We start from the raw sequence: 20737 nt of genomic DNA, 5'->3' as shown, positions 1-20737 counted from the left end.
ATGGGTAGCATGACACATAGGTAGTTTAATCAGAAATAATAAAGTCATGATTACAGATCTAGCTAAGAGTAGCTTATGGAAAAATACATAAATATCAGATTTAGTTCCATTCAGGTTCACCAAAATGAACGTTATATTTACCATTTTCAAATGTATCTTGTTTAAAGAGTTATCTTAAGAGATAAATTCTGATCTCCTATAATGAATCTCATATAGAGTCTGGAAAACACGTTATTCCATAAGGTGTGGACATTTTCAATGAAAAGATGTATAATAAATAATAAAATATACTTTTTAACAGTTATGAAATATATATAAATCAAACATTAACAATCTGCTTAACAACACATAACATTTCAGAAAGTTTAAAAACATACAGTTCTGGAGGATCAATATGAATATGTGTCGTTTAGACATTTCTGCTGATAAGGGTTTCCATAATACCGATTGAAGCTTGAAGGCTTAAAAACACAGTACAGTACTACCGCAGAAATCTCACATACAGTGATGTAGTCTTGTTTTTGCATCACATACACAGTATAGTTTTATCCACCACAAAGTGATAGTTGTGCCCATAAAATCAACATGAAAGAACAGTTTTCTAAAAAATTAAAATAGTTGTTTGCAAACATTGTAGACAAAGTTTTGTTATTGCTGAACATCGGCACCAGGTGGTGGTCCTACAGATAGGTCTTCCTGGTTCATGTGTTTAGGTGGTAAAGAAATCCCATAAATTCATCATTTGTTTGAGCGAAAGGACAATTTGTCTTAATTCTCCATCTCCTCTTCTCGGCAAATGTCATAAAAGTTCATGAGTGCCACACAGCAGAGAAACTGAGAAGGTCTATACTTAAAATGGAGCCAAGTTTTGCTGGCCTCTAAGATGTTTATTCTCCGTCAAAGGATTGATAGGCATGCAGTAAAATCTTATAATAAATAATTTGCATTTTTCTTGCAACAAAATGGGACAAAAAGTATCAGATGCGTTCCACTCTGAGAATTATTGTAATCGGGAGGGGGGGGGGGGGGGGGGGATTGATCTGTATTATATGTAAAGCTCATTTCCTTTAATATGCGACTCCATCTGAAATATTACAGCCCCAATAGGTGTTTTACTGGGCAGGTGTGAAAGCAGAAATAATTAACAGACACAATTTTTTGGGAATCTGTACGTTTTTGGAATTTAACATTTCTTGAATGGGAAAGGAGTATTGACACACCTGGAGGGAAGTTGCTTTCATTTGTTCATTTGAGTTTTAGAAGCCTTTTCTGATGAAAGATTTTCTCCCAGTTATGAACATGCCTTGCTGTTTTTGTGTGGAGTTTAGTTAGAGAAGTTTAGTGCTTTTCTCGTCCATCACCTGGTTCCATACAATAGTGCTTGACCCTATTATTTTATTATTTGCATACTGCATATATATATATATATATATATATATATATATATATATATATATATATGTGTGTATATATATATATATATATATATATATATATATATATAATCTTTGCTTCATGCCAGTCATACAAATGGGGTCATCACAGCAGAGGAGTGTCGCAGTCCTTGGATGGCTGCATAAGGCCCCTGCTGAAAGTAGTGATGATATCTCGGCATATGGAAAGAGGGGAACGTAGGCCCACTGCCTTGCATGGTGCTGGCGAGGGCTGAAGGTGTAAGTGGCATGCTTAGCCGACTGTAGGGAGGCAATGACCCTTGGATTGGGTGGGGAATGGGAGTAGCAAGAGAAGCAGTGCTTGTGCCCAGTGCGGTCAATGTTTGTGGGTGTTGAAAACCAGAGAAACCTGAAGTGGAGGATACCCAGGAGGTGAGGGACAAGTTGTCAGATGTTGTAAAAGCTGATCCTAATAAGAAAACAGACAAAATATATATATATATATTAATAGAACAATAAAGCATTCAAAGCCAATTATATGAAAATTTCACCCAAATCTAAAACAAATAGTTTGGGTTGAGTTAAATGAGATACATAAACAGTTGAAACAAATATATAATACAAACTAGTAAGGTTAACACAAAAGCAGAAATAGCAATTATTTCTTCCATTTTGTTTTATCTTTACCTCTGCTCTGTAATAGCTGGCCATCTTCTCCCAGCACATCTTCATCTCCATATGTCCGTATGGGAGATCTTGCATATGAATGTTTCTGAATAAGGCTTTCCACACTTTCCCTACATAATAAAAATGAACAAAAGAGAGGACTACATTTAATTTAGATGCAATATATTGTTTTATATATAATTTAGATACTATGGGGGAAATTTACTAAAGGAAATTTGTAAAAAAATAGGTGTATTTGTATCCAGAAATACACTTTTTTTGACATTTACCATCCCGAAAATACGGCAATTCATATTCGTATTTATAGCACATCAATACGACTATGAATTAACATAATTTCGGGATAGTAAATGTCAAAAATAAGTGTATTTCTGGATACTATACACCTATTTTTTTTTACAAATTTCCTTTAGTAAATTTCCCCCAATATATTTTAATATTGAACATGTAATACCCATTGTGATCAAAATCCTTCGTAATATTATTACCAATGAAAAGTACTTTAGAAGTATATACCTCCTAACCCTAGTGCATAACCATAATCATGTACATACTGGTAGGATGTGTCAAGATTCTGAATTTTGGTATCTGGACTGACTACATTGATTGTGACTACATCCCTCTTAGGTAAGGGGAATAGAATGATCTCCCAGCAGTCAGGATTCTGCCCGTCATTAGAACGACGTCTGAATCCAGATTGCCAAAACTCTGACAGGGGGCTGTGCACTATGAGGCCCCTTGCAGGCTCGTTGCACTCGCCAAAGGTTCTATTTTCCCTCTATGGGGATCGAGGGCCCCCACGAGGGAGAATAGCCCCTGTAAGTAGGGATCCTGACTGTGGAGCTTTTAAAGTCGCAAGTCTGCATATCACGAAGGTTTGACACCATAATCTTCATGCATCTTTGGTACCAAAGGACGAAATCAGGGTGTGGTATATTAAGGTTAACAGTGTCTAGGTCAACCCCAAAAGGTCGACATGCACAAGGTCAACACTGACAAAAGGACAACACAAGCAATAAGTTGACACATGAAAATGTAAATATTCATTTTTCATGTCTCTGTCTACAATAATAAATATATAATATATAACATGTCATTTCATGTTAGAAAAGAATGCCAAGGCTTTGGGGTAAATTTACTAAGATGGACGTTCTATTGAAGATGGGATGTTGCCCATAGCCACCAATCAGATTATATGTATTATTTTCCAGAAGGTGCTTAAAACAATAAGTAGTTATATTTAACTTTGAGATACTATAGTAAGATGCCACAGGGTGATCTCCACAAACAATAGCATTAATCATCTTCTAGAACCCGCAGATCCAAAAGTGGAACTACACCACAAGTAAATACAATAGAGTCTCTTCAACCTTTTCTCTCTCTCTTTTTTTTTTCAATTACTATTTACAAAGCAGCAATGTCGCAACTTCTGAATCTTTGCTGATATAACACAACAGTTGGCTCAGGCTATAGATAACACTGACAATTAAATAATAGTAAGTGTGTTGATTCTTCGCAACATAGTAAAAGTTCACAAACTAATGCACAGTAAAGGCTGATTTGGCTGTGAAATCGGCCCAAATCAGCTGTATATAACATGCTGTCTGGTCCAATGCACGGTCCTGTGCCCATCGGACCCTGTGTTCACACTGGTGGGACATCAGATGTCTCACATTCGGACCCATCAGTGGCACATTGCAGATGCTTTTTAGCACCCGCGATGTGTCAGGTCTGATCCGTAAGTGTGTGCCAGGGGTGAAGCACCCCTGGCACACACCTATGTGCAGTGACGGGGTCCGGCAGCTGGGTCGGAGTGGCGGCTGGCAGCTGGTAGCGGCATTTGCCGGCCGCAGGGCGGGAAGTGGCTGGTGAATTTGAAAAAATATTTTGAAAAGACTGTCTGGACGCTGATTGGCTGAGAGAATTCTCTCAGCCAATCAGACAGCCAATCAGATGCGAGGCTGCTGATTGGTCAAGAGAATTATTTTAGCCAATAACTGGCCAGTCAGTCTTTTCAAAATATTTGTTAAAATTCAGTAGCTGCTTCCCGCCCCACCGCTAGACAAATGCTGCTACAAGCTTTCAGCCGCCATGTAGACCCCGCTGCCCACCCCTGCTCCTGCTGCAGCAGCTCCCCAGGACAAATCATCAGCGATCATCATCAAGTGCCAAATCATAAGGGGTGCTGCCGGGAAACTCTTAAGGGCAAACTGTCCTTAGGACAAATTGTCCCAATGTATGGGGGCCATTAGAATTAGCTAGAACTCCCAACAATAAAACAATCCAAATGTAACACTTTTTGTTTACTATTGTAAATGTTTTCTTTATGCTTTTGTATATTGATGCTACTGGAATGTATATCAAGGATAATAAAAATAACAAGCATACAACATACAATATATTTAATGTACAGATACCATTTTACCACTAGAGGGAGTTCTATGACAAAACAGAATAACTAGAGCTATGGTACTGTAAATCTGAGGCGCAGGCATTTGTACCACAAAAGGCTGGTATTTTAAGCCTAAATGCTCCCTTACACTTAGCCTAGGTATGGCATGTATGTGGTTTATTATTTGTGCATGTGGCGGTAAAGAATGTTAGCTTGGTTGTTTACATTTTAGGGGCAGGTTTATGACAAATACACACCCTATGGATAACGCTGTTTAACCCCTTCCCGCCGCAGCCTGTTTTTGCCTTCCTGACAGAGCCCTTTTTTTCAAATCTGACAGGTATCACTTAAGTGGGGATAACTTTTTTTTGCTTTTACTTATCCCAGTGATTTTGAGATTGTTTTCTCGTGACACATTGTACTTCAAGTTAGTGGTAAATTTGGGTCGATACAGTCTGTGTTTTTTTGTGAAAAATACCAAAATGTCGTAAAAAAATGGAAAATTTAGCAATTTTCAAAATGTTAAATTTTCTGCTTGTGAGACAAATAATCATACCACTCAAAATAGTTAATAACTAACATAGACCATATGTCTACTTTATGTTTCCATCATTATTTCAACATCCTTTTAATTTTTTTGGACACTAGGAGGCTTAAAATATGAATAGCAAATTCTCAAATTTTCAATAAAATTTCAAACACTGATTTTTTTAGGGACCAGTTCAGTTCTGATGTGACTTTGAGGGACTTGTATGTGAGACACCCCCATAAATGATGCCATTTCAAAAACTGCACCCCTCACAGTATTCAAAACAGCATTTTGGAAGTTTGTTAACCCTTTAGGTGTTTCACAGGAATTAAAACAAAGTGTAGGTGAAATTTCAAAATTTCATTTTTTTTGCAGATTTGCAATTTTAATACATTTTTCTAAGGAACACAGTAGATTTTACTAGAGAAATGTGACTAAAAATTGATTCCCCCAATTCTTTTGTTTTCATAAATATCCTATATGTGGCCCTAGTGTGCACGTTGACCAAACCACAGGCTTCATAATAGAAGGAGCACCTACTTAATTTTGGAGCCTCCTTTTTATGAGATTATTTTTTAGGCACCATGTAGGTTTCTAGGCACCATAAGATGCTAAAAGTTAGGAACCCCCCCACAAGTGACCCCATTTTGCTAACTACACCCCTCAGGGAATTCATCTAGGGGTATAGTGTACATTTCAAACCCCCAGGGGTTTCACCAATTGTGGTACAACTGGGCAGTGAAAATGAAAAATTAAAATTTTCACACAAAAATGCAGTTCTGGCTCAAAATTTTTCATTTTCACAAGGAATGAGGGAGACAAAGCACCCCAAAATCTGTGCCCCAATTTCTCCCGAGTACGGCAATGCCTCACATGTGACCAAAAAATACCAATTGGGTGCATGGCAGGACTCAGAAGGGAAGGAGTGATTTTTGGATTTTGCAGCTCAGATTCTGGTGGAATGTTGGTGGGTGCTATGTCACATTAGCAAGACCCCCGAAGCACCAATACAGTGGAACCCCCCACAAGTGACCCCATTTTGCAAACTACACCCCTCAGGGAATTCATCTAGGGGTATAGTGTACATTTCAAACCCCCAGGGGTTTCACCAATTTTGATACAACTGGGCTGTGCAAATGAAAAATTACATTTTTTACACAAAAATGCAGTTCTGGCTCCAAATTTGTCATTTTCACAAGGAATGAAGGAGACAAAGTACCCCAAAATCTGTGCCCCAATTTCTCCCGAGTACGGCAATGCCTCACATGTGACCAAAAAATACCATTTGGGTGCATGGCAGGACTCAGAAGGGAAGGAGTGATTTTTGGATTTTGCAGCTCAGATTCTGGTGGAATGTTGGTGGGTGCTATGTCGCATTAGCAAGACCCCCGAAGCACCAATACAGTGGAACCCCCCCACAAGTGACCCCATTTTGCAAACTACACCCCTCAGGGAATTCATCTAGGGGTATAGTGTACATTTCAAACCCCCAGGGGTTTCACCAATTTTGATACAACTGGGCTGTGCAAATGAAAAATTACATTTTTTACACAAAAATGCAGTTCTGGCTCAAAATTTTTCATTTTCACAAGGAATGAAGGAGACAAAGCACCCCAAAATCTGTGCCCCAATTTCTCCCGAGTACGACAATGCCTCATGTGTGACCAAAAAATGGCAGGACTCAGAAGGGAAGGAGTGATATTTGGATTTTGCAGCACAGATTCTGGTGGAATGTTGGTGGGTGCTATGTCGCATTAGCAAGACCCCCGAAGCACCAATACAGTGGAACCCCCCCACAAGTGACCCCATTTTGCAAACTACACCCCTCAAGGAATTCATCTAGGGGTATAGTGTACATTTCAAACCCCCAGGGGTTTCACCAATTTTGATACAACTGGGCTGTGCAAATGAAAAATTACATTTTTTACACAAAAATGCAGTTCTGGCTCCAAATTTTTCATTTTCACAAGGAATGAAGGAGACAAAGCACCCCAAAATCTGTGCCCCAATTTCTCCCGAGTATGGCAATGCCTCATATGTGACCAAAAAATACCAGTTGGGTGCATGGCAGGACTCAGAAGGGAAGGAGTGATTTTTGGATTTTGCAGCTCAGATTCTGGTGGAATGAATGGTGGGTGCTATGTGGCATTAGCAAGACCCCCGAAGCACGGTGAAATGATGAACCTAATAATCCATAGATGTGTGGTATATTTTAAAACACTCCTTTATACATAGGCCGGGTTTGTCGGGGCAAGTTTTACAGTGGAAAATAGTATCCTTTCTTATTCCCTTTTTATAGCAAACTTTGCACCTTTTTTGTGTCCTGCCCTTTCTTGCAGTGGAGGGGATTTCGTTAGGAAAATGCTGCCCTGGTACAATACGGGGGCCAGTACTAGAAGTACTGGGGCCCTCTGCCTGCTGGTTCCCAAATATTAGGCCCTTTATGACTTCCTCTTGAAAGTGCATAAATGTCCCCCTCTGGCTGGTAGAACGGAATAGCACGTAAGCGTTATACAGTGCCATCTGGATGATATACACGGCCAGCTTCTTGTACCAGATTTTTGTTTTCCGCAGGGGACTGTACGGCTTCAGTACCTGATCTGAAAGATCCACTCCGCCCATGTACTTATTGTAATCTAGGATACAATTAGGTTTTGAGGTGTGGGTACTGGTACCTCGTACAGGGATGGAGGTGGTACTGTCTCCATGAATTGTTGTCAGTATAAGGACATCCCTCTTGTCCTTATATTTGACCAACAACATATTTTCGGTGGATTGTGCCCTGCTTTCACCCCTTCTCAGTACTTGGGCAATGTGCGTTTTTGGGAGGCCTCTTTGGTTCTTGCGCACAGTACCGCAAGCTGCTGTACCTCTTGAACCAAGGGCCTTAAACAGGGGGATGCTAGTGTAAAAGTTATCCACATAGAGGTGATAACCTTTATCCAGGAAGGGGTGCACTAAATCCCAGACAATTTTTCAACTAACACCTACGAGGGAGGGGGGGCATTCTGGCGGTTCAATTCTTGAATCCTTCCCTTCATATACCCTAAACCTGTGGGTGTACCCTGAGGTGCTTTCACACAGTTTATACATTTTTATGCCATACCTTGCCCTCTTACTGGGAAGGTACTGGCGGAATTTAACCCTTCCTTTAAAATGTATAAGGGACTCGTATACAAATAAATTTTTCAGGGATGTACATCTCTGCAAATTTGGCACTGAAATGATCAATGACCGGCCTGACTTTGAATAGCCGGTCAAAGGTGGGATCATCTCTGGGTGGGCACTGTGCATTATCGGTGTAATGTAAAAATTTAAGGATTATCTCAAAACGAGTCCGAGTCATGGCCATACGGTAAAGTGGGGTGCTGTACAGAACATCTGTACTCCAATATTGCCTAATTTCTGGCTTTTTTACTATGCCCATATGTAACACCAGACCCCAAAACGTCATCATCTCTACTGCATCTACAGGGGTCCACCTAGCAAATGATGACGTGGGGTTTTGAGCAATAAACTGCTGGGCATATAAATTACTTTGGTCCACCATTAAATTTATAAAATCATCAGAGAAAAATAATTTGAAAGTCAATTTCTCTGAGACCTGTTGAATCAAATTGGATTCCTGGGATGGCCAAAAACTCAGGAACCTGGGGCTCAAAATTGTCTGGTGGTGGGGTCCATACGGGATCAATCATTTGGGGGGGGTCTCAGCTGCTCTACGGGGGCGTCTTTGAGGGGGTCCCTCATCACTAGAGGAGGAAGAGGAGCTTAAGACGAATCCTTCAAATTCCCCGCTTGCATCACTGGCTGTGTCAGAGTCCGAGGCAAGCATGGCATATGCCTCCTCCGCTGAATACATTCTTCTGGATGACTGGGATGACATTTGGGATGACATTTGGGATGCCATTTTTATTTTTGTGTTTCTGTAAGTGTAATGTTTCAACACGTGTATAGTGTAGGGGGGGTACAAACTTTATTTCAACACGGGGGGTATGTAGTGTGTAGTGTGTATGTAGTGCAGAAAAAAAAAACTTTATACAGGAATTTGATCCCAATAAAAATAAAAAAAATTGAAGGGGTTAAAAAAAAAAAAAAAGGTCCTGCGCCAAAAATTGAGCACAGATGTTGGTCAGTAACGTCCGTCACTGAACAGCGCTCAAAGGCAACAGGACACCCACAAAAGCAACGTGGGTGTAAAAACAATTAAAAAAAATAAATAAACCACAGCACTCTCCAAAAAAAAAAAACAATTTAAAAAAACTGCAGAAAAAAAAATGATATCAACCCTGTGCCAAAAATGCTGTTCAGTGATGTACGTCACTGATCAGTGGCCACAGGACACCCACAAAAGCAACGTGGGTGTAATAAACCACAGCACTCTCCAAAAAAAAAAACAATTTAAAAAAACTGCAGAAAAAAAATGATATCAACCCTGTGCCAAAAATGCTGTTCAGTGATGTACGTCACTGATCAGCGGCCACAGGACACCCACAAAAGCACCCACAAAAGCAACGTGGGTGTAAAAACAAAACCCCACTGCAATCCCCCCCCCCAAAAAAAACTGCAGATCAGTGATGCAGTGATGCGACACTGATTAGCAGTGAGGGGCAGCAGGCAGACAACTGTGGGTGCAACCTGACAGGGTATATATAAAAAAAAAACCCTGGACCCCCAAAAAGTTGCTGATCAGTTAATTAATTTAAACTGATCAGCACAAAAGGGGGGCAGCAGTCAGTTGCACAGGCAGCACAACCTTTGGTGCAACTGACAGGTATATATATAAAAAAAAAAAAAAAAAAAAAAAAGTTGCTGATCAGCACAGATATACTGATCAGCACAAAAGGGGTGCAGCAGACACAAAATATAGCACTCTCTATCACTCTCTATCACTCTCTATCACTCTCTGTCACTCTCTGTCACTATCTCTCACGATCTGTGACTCTATGACACTGCAGCAGCAGGACACAGGAAGTCACAAGATCCAGGAAGCATCCAGCTGCTGGCAGCACGCTACCAGCGGTGATCAGCGGTGATCAGGTAAGTATCAGGCAAGGTTCAGGTATGTATATCACGACAGAGTGGCCGGTGACCGCTCTGCACGCAATTCCAGACCGGAATGGCGTCTGCAGCGCAGTCACCGTTAGTTTAAATGACGCGCCTTGGCTGTGATTGGTCCGTCGGTCCGACGGACCAATCACAGCCTTGGGGGCAGGTGGGGTGAGGTGTGGTCATCACCGGTGACCCCCTCATGCCCCCTCACACCCGGCGGTGATTGACACCTGTGTTACCGAGCGTCTGATTCGCCGGTAACACAGGAAAACGCTGCGACTGGCTGTTCACATTGAACAGCCAATCACAGCGATCACCAACGGGGGGGAGGCATCGCCACCCCCCCTGGGCATGCAGGGACATGTCTGCTGTCAGGGACAGCAGACATGTTTAAACTGTCACCGCGTCTATAGACGCGGGGACAGTTTAAAGTCATGACGTATATATACGTCATGTGTCGGGAAGTACATCCCGGCCATGACGTATATATACGTCAAATGTCGGGAAGGGGTTAAGGATGGAATTATTATTATCACAGGGCCGTCTCCGATATATTTTCACAATGTTTCTTAGTAAATTCAGGCAGATAGCATTTCCCATTACAAGTATGAGAAATGTGATCTGCTTACAAAAAAAATAAAAAGGTGAATGAAGCGGTTTAATACATTTAAGTAAATCTAAAATAGTGTGACAAGGGTATAAAAAGACCCTTTTACAAACTATTCTAGTAAAAATATAAATGTTTATAAATGTGCCCCTTAGGCTTAGTGGGTGCAATCTTCTTACATCTAAATGGGTGGGTTATTGTAAATGGAAAGTTGAGTATCCTATTACCTCTGTTAAAATACCGGGAGTGAAAAACTGATGTTTTTTTTATATTTTACCCAATTTTTTGACAATTTTCTTTTAAAGGGCGATCCTATTGGGTTGCTAGATAAAAGTCCCACTTTGCACAAAAACACATGTTCACCGAAACCTGCAGCCCTGTTTTTGCCTGATGCAGGTGAAACAAATCCCTGATTAACCGCACATTGTGCCGCTTATAGGGGTTAATTAGATAACCTAGAGGGAGCCTATTACACACAATCAGTGATCGCAGTAATAAGATATCATCCTAATTTCATGTTTGTTTTCCTGTCCGTTCTTAAATGCTGCTACTATTTCAAATATAAATTTATTATTAATAAGATTTGAGAAAAGATATTGAAGGGTATTCAATGCTCTGATAGCGAGTTATCAATGGCGAGAAGTGCCGATAACTCAACACTATGCCTGAGGCAAGGTTTACTGCCATTTACCTCATTACCTGTTGCTTGAGGCACGGTGGAAACGGTGAGTGTGGCCATTGAAATGAACCTTGCCATTTAAGGGGATTCTTGCCGGGGCCCCTCAGGTGAGGATTTGTCCCAAACATTGAATATGGCGAGGGGGTTTCATGGTGAGGATGGCTTATTTCTGGCGAGGAAAAGCCATTCCCACCGTACAAACCCCCGCTACGGCAGCATTGAATACTGCTCATAAATGCCAGCACGGTTGTCCTTATTATTATTATTAGTGATTAAGTTGTATACATTTGTAATGCAGCACGAAATATAGTCCAACAGGGACTTTCAGATAAAAGTCCCACTTTGCACAAAAACACATGTTCACCGAAACCTGAAGCCCTGTTTTTGCCTGATGCAGGTGAAACAAATCCCTGATTAACCGCACATTGTGCCGCTTATAGGGGTTAATTAGATAACCTAGAGGGAGCCTATTACACACAATCAGTGATCGCAGTAATAAGATATCATCCTAATTTCATGTTTGTTTTCCTGTCCGTTCTTAAATGCTGCTACTATTTCAAATTTCAAATATAAATTTATTATTAATAAGATTTGAGAAAAGATATTGAAGGGTATTCAATGCTCTGATAGCGAGTTATCAATGGCGAGAAGTGCCGATAACTCAACACTATGCCTGAGGCAAGGTTTACTGCCATTTACCTCATTACCTGTTGCTTGAGGCACGGTGGAAACGGTGAGTGTGGCCATTGAAATGAACCTTGCCATTTAAGGGGATTCTTGCCGGGGCCTCTCAGGTGAGGATTTGGCCCAAACATTGAATATGGCGAGGGGGTTTCATGGTGAGGATGGCTTATTTCTGGCGAGGAAAAGCCATTCCCACCGTGCAAACCCCCGCTACGGCAGCATTGAATACTGCTCATAAATGCCAGCACGGTTGTCCTTATTATTATTATTAGTGATTAAGTTGTATACATTTGTAATGCAGCACGAAATATAGTCCAACAGGGACTTTCAGTCCTATGCTTCCAGAAAAACGAAGTATTACTTAAATGGTATAGTTTGACTTATTGTCATAATTTCATCTGTGTTTTTCTTTTACTTTAGGCACTAAAGGGAAAGCATAGTTTAATAAAACAAATCTGAGAACACATGTAAAACATCAAATAAATTCTTACTTGTACATTGTTTGCCAGTCTAGTTGCTTACATAAGTTTTTAGCCATTCTGTCTGTGTGGAATGTGCAGTAGCAGCACAGGCTCAGTTTAGCTTTGGAATGTATTCTAAAACACAATTTAATCTCTAGGGATTTTAGGATTCCTTACTCTTGACTCATTATCCTACAAACTTCATTCTGTAATTGAAGAGGATGTCCTTGTATTGAAGAAGAAAGTAAGCCCAGCAAAAAATTATCTGGATTAAATGACTACTGTGTAACTAGCTTATTCACAAATACTGTACATCTGCATGGTTTACTTTGGGAGAGGTAGAGGGACAGGACCAGGATGCTGCCTGTTTTACTAGATGGTCCACTGCAAATGTTTCATTTATTACTGACACTTCCTTGTCCCAGCAACATCAAAATTAATAAAGTTTGCGTATTTCTTGATCCCAGGGATGGGGTGATACTTCCAGGGGAAGGCCTTAAAAAACTGAACCCCTTTGGTGTAACACTTCTTTGCCCCTACTTTACCTCTATATCCCCTGCTATAAATATTTTAAATCCCTCTCCAGCCATAGCCATAAGAGTTGCCAGTGTCACATGAGTAGCACCCACCAGTATTGCAAGAGCTACCAAGACAAAAACTTGGGTGTCTGTACTCTGGGCATGTACAGCAGCAATATGAAAAGGATCACCTGGCAGCCATCCAGAGACCATCTACTTACTGACCACATAGATCAAAGTGGCAGCTTACCACAAAAAAAACATGGAAGCCTCCCTGGAACCACTTTTCTGCAGCCACCATTGCTACAGAGCGCATCCCCATATCAGCAGCTAGCAGGGAGCCAGAATAAAGGAGGAACACATAAGACCGGAGTGACCACGGAGAGTCCTAACACAGACCACCACTGGCCACATCTCCTAAAAGACCTCCACTTGGGGACCTCATTTATCACGCCTTGTCTACCTTCGATTGGACCCTTTTGCAGTATGACAACACTTAATAGAGAACAGGATGTCACTGCCTGTTACACTACACTTTGTCTTGAGACTCCTGAGGAAGCTGCTGAAGGAGACATGAGTAGAGGATCGGGGAAAGTGAGCTGCCTTTTTAAGACATAACCAGCGATTCCTATCCCCGACTGCTGGTGCGTCTAGGACTGCACCAGCAGTCGGAGAATATCGTTGGGGACTGCAAGCTGGATCCCTATTGTTGTTTCTGGACATCCCCATAAAGTTAGGACTGTTACTTATGAATTCTTACTAACTGGTTTAATAAAGGACAATCCATAGAAATGCATGCTTCTAATAACCACTAATATTAACATCTTTTAGAAGGAGCTACAAAGCCGAAAAAAGATTCTATTAATTTGGGTGTAAGTCATATCTGTCTAAATTGTTGGCCACAATATTAACGTTTTTTTAAATAAATATTGATAATATTAAGCACTGCGCTGTTCCATTCAGTTTTTTTGCTTGTTTAGATTGCTAAGGGGTTTTGGTAACCCCCCTTTTGGGAGATACAGCTGCAGTGTATAATATTACACAATCAGCGCTCAGTATCATATTGTTCCTTGGTTTACTATATTTGTACTAACTTGTATATTTGGGAAAAATAAAACTAAACTTTTCACTATTGACCCTTTCACCCATGGGTTGCAACAGGAGTCTTGAACACTATGGGGGGTATTCAATGTGAGGGTCACGGCAGTCCCGTTCTCGGTCAGCTCGACCGAGAACATGCAGGCAGGATTCAATGTCCCGCCTGCCGGGGAGCGAGAAGGGGGCGTGGTCACGAGTTGCGGCCGGGAAGAGGCGAGCTGCAGCCGGCAGCTCGTCACTTCCCGGCCGTTCACAGCAGAATGATCCCCACAGCTTGTGATGTCAGGGAAACAGCATTGATTAGGGCCTGGCGGGCATCTCACCGGTGATTGAATATCCCCCTGGGCCTTAATTAGCATAGGTATGAGGACATATTTGTCATTTTCATAAAAAAAAATCATGCTTTAATATTAAAACTTAAATAATTAATAGACTTAAATCTTGACTCTAATAATAATTAATGGGTACATTGATAACAAAGACTTTATATATCTAATTAGTGCATTTAATAGATGATTCATAGCTTTTTACTTTTTATGAGGGTGCCAGTGACTCACCGACAGTCAGGATCTAGTATTAGTATCAGGTTAGTATACCGACATCAGAATCCTGACTGTTCAACTTCCCAACAGTTGCAAATCTGACCAACAGGGGCTATTCTCCATCATGGGGGTCCACAACTCCCATAGAGTAAGAACAGAACCTGTGGTTAGCAAAGAAAGCCTCCGAGCCCGCATACCAACGTCCGGGATTCTGATGTCCGTATACTGACTGTCGAGATCCTAGCCATCGGCACATCACACCACATACCTTTATGATGGGTTGTCTTCTATAGCCAAAAAGTGTTACAGTATGTGAATGGCAAGGCTGTTAGCAGTTTATTACTGGTGATGAAGGATGTTATGTTATTTTAGATTAATTTGGTTTATGGTTTTCATCTGTAAGTACTGATTTTAGTACATCTGATGGAAAGGTATTTTTTTATATGTTGAGGGGTAATTTGTTTAAGCCTTTGGGAGTTAGATAGATGTAAGGTGGCGGTCAGATCTCTATTGGTGGGAAAGAATCGACAGTCAATTGACACTTTGCTGTACTCTGCCCTCCAATAAACATTTTAAGCTGATTTGACAGCAGCCATATTGTTTGCGATATACCGAGGTATCACAGAATATCGACAATTTAGCAAGGCATATAATAAGCAGTTCCTCCCAAGAATGGGACTATACTTGTAATAAATAACATTTGATATGGAATTATCCTTATTGCCTTAATAAGTCAAAGCGTAATGTAATTAGAGTGCACATAGATAAAGCACAAATATAGCACAAAGCAATACACTGAGCAGTATAGAACAGTGAATACATTAAACAAGTTCATTTCAGCTACATGGTTTTGCCTTTAAATAGGTTCTAGGATGGCTGGTTCATACTGGATAAATAATTGATGTTTAATTAAAACAATGATAGAATTGCTATTATGTTGTGTACATTTAGCTAAATTGAATTGTGTGAAAAGTCCTCGTAAATTTTCTTCCTGAAGCGTCATATAAAGCATATATATTCATAATGTAATATTCAATTAGAGCAGAATGCTGCAATTTCTGTCATCATGTCATAAAAAGACTCATTTTTTGCCTCAGATTTCCTGTAGAAGAGATCCGTGTGTGCTGTTTTCAGATAGGAACTGATTGTAATCAGTTACAAGAAACAATCCAATTACTCAGTAGGTTAGTGCACTAACTGACTCCAGTCTAATTGAATTTGCTTTTCTAAAGATCAATTGATCTGATTTGGATTTTTCCCTAAAGGCTCTTTAGGGGAAGGGCTGTGTTAAACATTTGAAAATGGAACAATAGTAACAAAAACATATATATACAGTATATATATAATTTGTTTGCAACTAGTTATACTATACTGTGATACCTTATACAGTAACTGATGGTCTTCATGAAAGTACTTGTAAAACATTCTCTATACACCTCCTACTAAACAATTTCCCATGGCAGAATATTTAAGAGTGGTATAGCTCGCATACAATGTCTAGGTGGTCATCAATAGGTTGACCCCAAAATAACAACATGCATGTGGACATTGGGAAAATGTTGAAAAAGCAAAAGGTCAGCTCGGAAAGGTTGACACATGAAAAAGGTTGACGTGGTATTTACATTTTTTTGGTGTCCATGTCGTTACATGAGCATGTAGAAACCCAATTAGTGTACTGAGTACCCACGCATACCTCACTTTGCTCGCCATGCTTCGAGCCAGGTGTCCCACTTCTCTGCCATTTGCGCTCGGCACACTTTACCGTTCCCAATCGGAGTCAACATGAAGTGTAAAGTAGGAAAAAGTAAAAAAAAAACGTGAAAAACTGATGTCAACCTTTTCATGTGTTGACCTTTTACCTCAAAGGCCATATGTATGTTGACCATATAGTGTTTACCTATTAAAGTTGGCTTATACACTGTCTGTCAGCCATCTGAAGTTATATAACAATTTTAACCTGGAGTAAATTCTAGTTTAAGATGTTCTACAAGCTCCACATTTCAGATCTTAATGATACAAAGGCTTGTATGTTGTGACTAATAGCCTGTGTTTCGACCTGGTGCACTGGTTTCCTTTCACATTCTAAAAGCACAGTGCATGGTTACTTGGATAATATACATATACAAACTATGGCAATGTGTGTGTGTGCGTGTGTGTACTTGTGTGTTAGCGCATATAGGGGGAGATTTAGCAAAGCGTGGAGAGATATAATGTGGAGAAAAACAAAGAATTTTTGGCATTTGTGTTGGAAAAATGACAGGAGCTGATTGGCTGGTATGTTGGGGAAGATGTACTAGGCCCTGGAGAGTGATAAAGTGGAGAGAGCTAAACTACCAACTAATCAGCTTCGGGCACACTATTCTATTCTCCATCCATGCCCTAGTAGATGTTAGGGCATGAACTACCGCCTGTTCTAGAATCCCAGTGGGGTAAAAAAACAAAAAAAAACCTGTGTCGACCGCCTGCATTGTTGACCATCCACTGGTCTACCTAAGGACCCTGCAGAATTTCTGCCTGTCGACCTAAGGAGTGTCAACCTTTCTTGTGCCAACCTAACGACTGCATGAGGGGCAAAGGGCTATTTCAGTCACTCTATCCTAAATAAAGATCTAATACATTGTGTATTAGGGGCAAACGCTGGATTTCTAGAGGACTGTTTCCAAATGCAGTCCACAATCCCCCACTCTGTATAACATTGTAGCAAGAGTGGGAGTCTGAGGGAGCGGTAGTAACGACACTGGACATTATTATAAACATTGGATATTTTATGCACTGTATACTGTATGGCACACTTACTTACCCTACCCTACCAATCTGGCCAATGCGTTTCGAGTCACACAAGGACTCTTTTTCAAGGCCTTGAAAAAGAATCCTTGTGTGACTCAAAATGCATTGGTCAGATTGCATCCACCAGGACCCAGCCCAGTGAAACTCTTTGGAGCCTTGCAGCTTGTGTTTTATCATGGGAACACTCTGCAATTACCATCCCAGGCTCCAACGCCTCCACTGGGTAAGGGCGGATCTTGTGTGCATTATTGTTGTTTGTCCATTTTATTGTTATCATCATTCATTATTATTCATTTTTATTCATTTTATTCATGTTTTTTAAACAATAAAACATTTTTTTTTTGTGAGTTCACCCAGTGCGCCCAGGGTCCTTTCTACCTATTCCTTTAATTTTACCCACGGGTGTTAGGAACACCCCGAAGGACCCAAACAGCTGGCAGGAGGTGCGCTGTGAAACAGAGTTCGACTGCACCAGAGCACGCTGTTTGCTGCCACCTTGATACTTATGTTGCAGCAATTTGCTGTTGTTCCTATAATCATTTACCCTGTATTTGTCCTGTATTGTCCTCAACTGTAAGTTACTGTTTTCCAGTTTGTTTATGTGTACTCTGTAACTGGGCGCTGCGGAACCCTTGTGGCGCCATATAAATAAAGGATAATAATAATAAAATAACCCATGTATATATTGAAAATAGCATTAGCCTATAGCATAATATGGGCCACTGTACCACAAATTCAGATCCCTTTCATCCCGTCAATGCACATTGACTGCAGAGGACCTGAACAGGAAGCACAGTGACAGCTTCCATGTCTTTGCCCGGAAAGGCTTTTCTAAGGATTATGGCTAAGTTTCTAAGAAAATACTAATTTTTATATTGCAAATTAAACCAATCTGCAATTAAATGTGGAATATGAGAAATTAAAGAGAAAATATTTTTGGTGAATTTATTACAAAATAATAACAATTTATTTTATTTTACAATGGAGTTCAATGAGTAAAGTAGAGGTGTGGGATTTAGCAGTACCTGTCAATCTGTATAAATATTTGCTAAGTCAAACCAGGAAATATAACATGGATCTTAATATAATGCACAGGTGTTTATGATATTTTCCAAATAAAAGCAACCTAGCAATTCTCCCACAAAATTAAAGATAATACCTGAGCAGCCATATATCTCCAGTAGAATATTACAGTATGTGTTTGGAGATTGGGTACTTGTGAGTTATCCGGGCTGCCGATTTTTTCATCGCGCCCGAAATCGGGGGCATCGCGTCGGTCGTGGCCGTTATAAGGAGCCGCGACGCGATGCCCACGATTTCCCATAGACAGTAATGTTAAAAGACGCGATGGACCCGATTTCCGACACGATTTCCCATAGACAGTAATGTTAAAAGACGCGATGGACCCGATTTCCCATAGACAGCAATGTTAAAATAAAATTACAATGTGAAATTGGCCAATATGTTTTTAAAATAAATGTTTCATGGCCCCCCACCACCGTTAACGCCTCCCCGCTATTGACGCCAACCCGAAGCGTGGCGAGCGCAGCGAGCCCGCGAGGGGCGGCGGTACGCGTCCTCCGACCTTTTCATGCCCTACTATCCACTAGGGCGTGGAGTGAGAATAGAATAGTGTGGCGAGCGCAGCGAGCCACCGAGCCCGAAGCGTGGCGAGCGCAGCGAGCCCCGCGAGGGGACGCGGACACCTGTGAAGCCCGCAAGGACACGCGGATACCTGTGAAGGTGTCCGCGTCCCCTCGCGGGGCTCGCTGCGCTCGCCACGCTTCGGGCTCGGTGGCTCGCTGCGCTCGCCACACTATTCTGTTCTCACTCCACGCCCTAGTGGATAGTAGGGCATGAAAAGGTCGGAGGACGCGTACCGCCGCCCCTCGCGGGCTCGCTGCGCTCGCCACGCTTCGGGTTGGCGTCAATAGCGGGGTGGCGTTAACGGTGGTGGGGGGCCATGAAACATTTTTTTTAAAAACATATTGCCCAATTTCACATTGTAATTTTATTTTAACATTGCTGTCTATGGGAAATCGGGTCCATCGCGTCTTTTAACATTACTGTCTATGGGAAATCGTGGGCATCGCGTCGCGGCCCCTTATAACGGCCACGACCGACGCGATGCCCCCGATATCGTGTCTTTTAACATTACTGTCTATGGGAAATCGGGGGCATCGCGTCGCGGCCCCTTATAACGGCCACGACCGACGCGATGCCCCCGATTTGGAGCTAAATCGTGGGCATCGCGTCGGTCGGGTGTCCTTAAGTTAACCAAACTTAAGGACAAAATCGGCAGCCCGGATAACTCACAAGTACCGGAGATTGTATTAAGTATGACAGAGTTGGACCCAGTACATTTAAGGAGTGTAAGTTAGCAATCTGGAGCTTGGATATCAGACACCAAAGGAGGGGACCTGGCTACATACTATTGGAGATGCAGGTATGCCTCCTTGTACCAGACCAAGTACTTGTTTAACATTCCTGCACTTTTCCATCCGGCCCTAAGCTATTCCACATGTACTAATATATCTTGGACAACCATTGTACTTTTTGTTTTTGTATATGATTGCAGCCGCCCAGTGATCTTTTAAGTGTGAAGTGAAAAGTAAGCTCAGTGATTTATTCTGAGGTAAATGATGTTAGTTGGAAATAAATGTATGTCCCCTGTGCTTGACAGACAAACTGTGTCAGGTTCAGGCACAAACGAAGTACCATATTTATCTGAATGTGCAGGATATGTCTGTTAGCTTGGCATGGTGTCTTGCTATGACCTTTATTTAATATCAATTATTTGAACATTTAAGTTACTGACCTTTATTAATTGAATAAAAAATCTTGACCTTTGATGACAAATCATACTTTTTATCCCTTGCAATCCAGCATATATTTGGTGCAAAATAACTGCCCCATTAATGCTATCAAAGTCAATAAGGTTTATTTATTAAGATGGGAGTTCTACTGAAGATGGGATGATGCCCATAGCAACCAATCAGAATATAGTTATTACTTATTTAGCACTTTCTTGAAGATAATAGAATCTTATTGGTTGCCCATAGCAACATCTCATTTTCAATAGAACTCCCATCTTAGTAAATAAACTCCAATGTGACTTGCGAAATCAATTCACTGATATGGGTACTTGTGTACCAGCATGGCGCCGTGCTACTTCCGGGTTCTACGCTCGCCACAAACTATGTTAAAAAAAATTCAAACAGGAAAAAGAGAAGAATGTCTTCTATGTGGTGCACCTAATAGACAAAATTTATAAAATTTAACCTTTATTTGATTTTATTAAAAGATA

The 20737-nt window shown here is 41.0% G+C and overlaps 1 protein-coding gene across 1 annotated transcript in view; it reads right to left on the bottom strand.

Annotated features, from left to right (window-relative positions):
* Window positions 1-1511: 1511 nt before the first annotated feature.
* Window positions 1512-20737, bottom strand: part of TBX20 (T-box transcription factor 20) — a 47458-nt gene continuing 28232 nt past the window's right edge. Inside the window, exons 7-8 of the mRNA XM_083186329.1 lie at window positions 2082-2191; window positions 1512-1863 (exon numbers count right to left, since the gene is read on the bottom strand). Of these exons, the coding sequence (XP_083042455.1) occupies window positions 1523-1863; window positions 2082-2191 (451 nt within the window). The 3' untranslated portion in view covers window positions 1512-1522. The remainder of the gene's footprint in view (window positions 1864-2081; window positions 2192-20737) is intronic.

This window comes from Crinia signifera, chromosome 5 (assembly GCF_055691185.1).
Source record: "Crinia signifera chromosome 5, ASM5569118v1, whole genome shotgun sequence".
Taxonomy (NCBI): domain Eukaryota; kingdom Metazoa; phylum Chordata; class Amphibia; order Anura; family Myobatrachidae; genus Crinia; species Crinia signifera.
Note: the sequence above shows the minus strand (reverse complement) of the source record. Positions and strands in the feature narration are given on the sequence as shown.